The 4678-nt window shown below is 57.5% G+C and overlaps 1 protein-coding gene across 2 annotated transcripts in view; it reads left to right on the top strand.

The window, feature by feature from the left end:
- The first annotated feature begins 3011 nt into the window (after positions 1–3011).
- Positions 3012–4678, top strand: part of LOC105547209 (myocyte-specific enhancer factor 2B-like) — a 36808-nt gene continuing 35141 nt past the window's right edge. The window contains exon 1 of one of the 2 annotated variants that reach the window (XM_011990716.1): positions 3012–3585. In XM_011990716.1, coding sequence (XP_011846106.1) covers positions 3379–3585 — 207 coding nt within the window. In that variant the 5' untranslated portion in view covers positions 3012–3378. The remainder of the gene's footprint in view (positions 3586–4678) is intronic. The other variant, XM_011990721.1, reaches the window with a different exon arrangement.

Raw genomic sequence — 4678 nt, 5'->3', positions numbered from 1 at the left:
AAAAAGCACTATTGTATCCCTGAACAAGGCTTCTGGATGCCCCAGGCTTATCCCCCACTCCCTTTCACTGCTTAGACCTTCTTTGAGATTCTCCAGTTCTTCAAGAAACCCATGGAGACTGTGCGCAATGGCTCACACCCGTAATCCCAGCGCTTTTGGAGGCCAAGGCAGGAGGATCGCTTGAGCCCAGGAGTTCGAGACCAGCCTGGGCAGCAAGTGAGACACCCGGTGCACCTCAAAAAATATTAAAAAATCAGCCAGGTGTGGTGGTGCGTTCCTGTGGTCCCAGCTACTTGGGAGGTAGAATCGAGAGGATCACTTGAGCCCAGGAGTTCAAGGCTGCAGTGAGCCATGATTGCACCACTGCACTCCAGCCTGGGCAACAGAGCAACTCTGTCTCTAAAAAAACAAAAAGAAAAACCCATGGAGACACCCCTTTGGTGCCACCATGTACTGGGCTCGGGCCTAAGGAACCCCCAGGCTGGGGGAGACAGAACCAGCCACACACTCCACCCCGCCCTCTGGATCAGTGCTAAGCTGGAAGCAAGGATGGGGAGGTGGAAGGATCCTAAATGGTAAGAGGATAGGAAGGCTTTTGGAGGAGGGAACATAGTAGGTGGACCTTGAGGGCTCCCCTTGGCTCACTGCAACCTCCACCTCCCGGGTTCTAGCGATTCTCCTGCCTCAGCCTCCTGAGTAGCTGGAATTACAGGCATGTGCCACCATGCCTGGCTAATTTTTGTATTTTTAGGAGAGATGCGGTTTTGCCGTGTTGGCCAGGTCCATCTCGAACTCCTGGTCTGAAGTGATCCACCCACCTTGGCCTCCCAAAATACTGGGATTATAGGCATGAGCCACCACGCCCAGCCTATCCACACTTGTCACATGAGTAAGGAGGCCCCAAGGGGTGCAGTGACCATCCTGAGGTCACACAGTGAGTGGGTGGCACAGCTGGGATGGGGACTCGGTGTTCTTTAACCTCGGGGGCCCTCCGTACCCACTGGGCCATACATCCTTGCCACGGAAGGTCCTTCAAAGCCTTCCCCTGGGAGAGGGGAGAGAATCTGGAGGAGGGAGAGTGGGGACAGCTTCTTCACCTCCCCAAGCCTCCCACCCCAGCCTTCTCCTCCATTCCCCACCCACCGCCTCCCCCATCTCCCAGACCCCCTTCCCAGGTCACCCTTCTCCCTCGCCACCCACTCTGGCCCCTTCTATCCCTTCCTCCTCACAACCTTCCCCTCTACTCTCCAGCTCTTACCCTAGCAGCTAAGGGCGTCCCTTCATCTGAGAAGAATGAGGTTAAGACTCTTGGGGGCCCTGCTAGGGGACACAATTAGTGGTTGGGGACGGTGTAGGATAGGAACAGAGGCAAAAGGACAGGGGACAGACTATGAATAACAAGATGGTGCCCACCAGAAGAAGGGGGCTGGGAAGTCGGGGTGCATGAGGGCCAGCCCCAGCCAGCTTCGCTCTGCCGGGCTAGCCCTTCCCCCAGAGCTGGCCCAGCTGCCGGCCTCACGTAACCAGAGCCTGCCTGTTGCATCAGAGGCAGGCGGGCGGCCTCGGGTAAACAGAGCAGCCCTCCGGGGGCCCAGGGCTCCCCAGCCACTGCCACACTCCCCAAGCCTTGTTCTGCACCATGGAGTGGAGGCAGAAGCCCCCAGCCTGGCCCAGGCCCTGGTGTGTCCTTAGGACACCTGAGTGTGTGGCACTGGGCACTGGATGGGGACAGGAAGGACCCCCTGATAACACAGTGTGAACTCTATAGTTTTTATGTCCAAAGAAAAGTTGTGCTCAGACTAGAGGCCCACACTGCCCATGTCACAGATGGGTAAACTGAGGGGTGGGGGGAGACACGAGCCTCCCAGGCGCCCTGTTCCCTGTCTCAGTGTCCCCCACACTCCAGCATCTGCCACATGCCTCCCCCTGAGTTTGGGGGACCAGTCCCTCTCTTCTCTGGAGGAGATGGACACCAGGCAGCTTTGCAGCCCCCCTGCTCTCCACCTGTATCTGCCGCTCCTCTTCACCCCCGCCCCCTGTTCTGGCTTCACCTTCTTCATCTCCCCCGGCCAGAGAATGTTCTGTGCTCTTCTTCCTCTGCACTTTTGCAAGTGCTTTTCCCTCTTTAAAAAGCCCTTCTCAGGTCTGGTGTAGTGGCTCACACCTGTAATCTCAGCACTTTGGGAGGCCGAGGAAGAAGGATCTCTTAAGCCCAGGAGTTTGGGACCAGCCTGGGCAACATAATAAGACATCCTCTCTACAAAAAAAATTAGCTGGGCTTGGTGGTGGCGTGCCTGTAGTTCCAGCTTCTGGGGAGGTTGAGTTGGGAGGATTGCTTGAGCCCAGGAGGTCGAGGCTGCAGTGAGCTATGATCATGCCACTGCACTCCAGCCTGGGCAACAGAGTGAGATCCTGCCTTGAAGGAAAACACAAGAAAAACCTTTCTCCTAGTGGCAAACTCCTACACATACTTGAAAGCCCAGCACAAATGCCCCCTCTTCTGAGAAACCCTCCCTAACTCCTCTGGCACAACCCTTGCCCCAATTCTGGCCTGTCCCAGCCTCCCATCCCTCCCTCTGGCCCAAGACTGACCCCACAGGGCTAGGGGAGTGCATGGATCCCCTCCCTGCCTCAGACCCGGGATGGGGCGGGGGGGGGGGGGGGGTGGTGCCCAGCCCAGAGCCATCTTTATCCTGTAATTCTTTTCACATTGATACATTCACCAACCCCCGCTCTGATCTTCATGTGGGTCTGGCCTGTGATGGAATCCCAGGGGAAGGGGTAGATTTAGAGGTCTGGGCTGGGGTCCAATCTGGAAGGCTCCTCACAACTGACCTTTGAAGTTTAGAAACCAGCCTCTAGCGGGAAGAGGGAGGGAGAGGGGCGCGGTTGGTGGAAGCATTGTGGTTGTCTTGGACTGTGGAGAGGCAGGCGGAGCGGGGTTGAGGGACCAGTAGCTGCGGAGGGTCTGTCACTCCCTGTGGGGGCACGTATCTGGCCCCGGGAGGCACAGTTGAGTGAGGCCACACAGGCGACCCCAGAGCCCCGTCTTGCAGTCTTTCCATTCTAGTGAGCGCGAAGGTCAGCGTTGCCTGCGAGAAGGGCTTGGTTCCTCGGGTCGACGGGGTCCGGGATCGGAGTTCTATTTCGCTCAGGATGGAATTAATCCAGGCAAGTTGGGCCGAGTTAGGAACAGGTTTAGAATTAGGGTTAGGGTCACAGTAGGGTCAGGGGTCGGCAGTAAGGTCAAGGGCGCCCAGTGAGGGCGGGGAAAGCCTGGCCAGTCTGATCCAGACCCCTCCCTTCGTCTTGCTTCTTCCTTATCCGCGCCCCCACCCCTGGCGCCCCAGCATCCTTTCGCGTCTGAGTCCCAGGCCCATGAACTCCCGGGGCGGGGCCACGCCCAAGTGCCCGCCCATCGCCGCCTCCAGGGTGACGCCCTCTATGCAAATAAGCCCGTCACGCCCAATCAGCTCCCGGGGGCAGGGCCGCCCGCTCCCAAGGCACCTGCGGCCGCGGGCCCCTGATCTTCGTGCAGCCGCCGCGGGTCCGTGCGCCCAGCGTCCCAGGGCTCAGGCCGAGCAGGTGCGTGTCATATCGGGTTGAGGCTCCTGCGGTGTCCTCTGAACGGCTTCTGCGGGCTAGGTGGGTTTTGGAGGTCCGGGTGTACTGCTGGGCGTTCCAGGGTGGGGTGTGTGTCTAAAGGGGTGTGTGTCGTGGGGTTGTGAGTCCCGGAGGTTGTGGTAGGAGGGAGTTGTGTCTCCAAGGGGTGTGTATCTGAGGTGTGTGGGTCTGGAAGTTGTGTGTCCAAGGGCTCTGCGTCTGAGGTTTGGTGTGAGTCGGGGAGTTGGAGAGTTAGCTGTGTGTCCAAAATCGTGATGCAGGGAGGCCCTATTATGTGTCTGTGAGCTCTATGATGTGGCATGCGATGTCCCTCTCTCCTGATGTGCACTCCTTTAGCATTAGCGCGTCCCCTGCGCACAACCCTATGCCTTCCTTCTGTGGGTGTACACTCGTTTGTCACAGCAGGACGGTAGGCATAAACCTTGGAATGGGGGAGCAACAACTGCCTGGGCCAACCCTCCTCCCTCTGCCTCAATGACTGTACCTGGGACTTGGGTACAGGAACAAGAGTCACATCCCCGTGTGGTTGTTAGCACACGACAAGGTGGTGGCAGCATTACTTTCATGGTCACAGTCCTCACTCCCTGTCTCTTTTGGGGTCCAGGGCTGCAGATATGGGCGACCTGGGTCCCTGGCCACCCTAACCCCTAGTTGCAGACCCAATTAGTGAGAAATAGCTGGCTGGGCGCCGTGGCTTATGCCTGTAATCCCAGCACTTTGGGAGGCTGAGGCAGGAGGATCACTTGAGCCCAGTAGTTTGAGACCAGCCTGGGCCATATAGCTAGACCCCCATCTTTTTTTCTTTTTTTCTTTCTTTCTCTTTTTCTTTCTTTCTCTCTCTCTCTCCTCTTTTTTGAGACAGGGTCTCATTCTGTCGCCCAGCCTAGAGTACAGTGGTGATCTTGGCTCACTGCAACCTATACCTCCTAGACTCAAACGATTCTCCTCCCTCAGCCTTCCCAGTAGCTGGGATTACAGGCATGTGCTACCACTGCCTGGCTAGTTTTTGTATTTTTAGTAGAGAGGGGATTTCACCATGTTGGCCAGGCTGGTC

Source organism: Mandrillus leucophaeus, unplaced genomic scaffold, assembly GCF_000951045.1.
Source record: "Mandrillus leucophaeus isolate KB7577 unplaced genomic scaffold, Mleu.le_1.0 Scaffold11, whole genome shotgun sequence".
NCBI lineage: Eukaryota > Metazoa > Chordata > Mammalia > Primates > Cercopithecidae > Mandrillus > Mandrillus leucophaeus.
The sequence above is the reverse complement of the archived record's forward strand: the minus strand, read 5'-3'. Positions and strand labels throughout refer to the sequence as shown.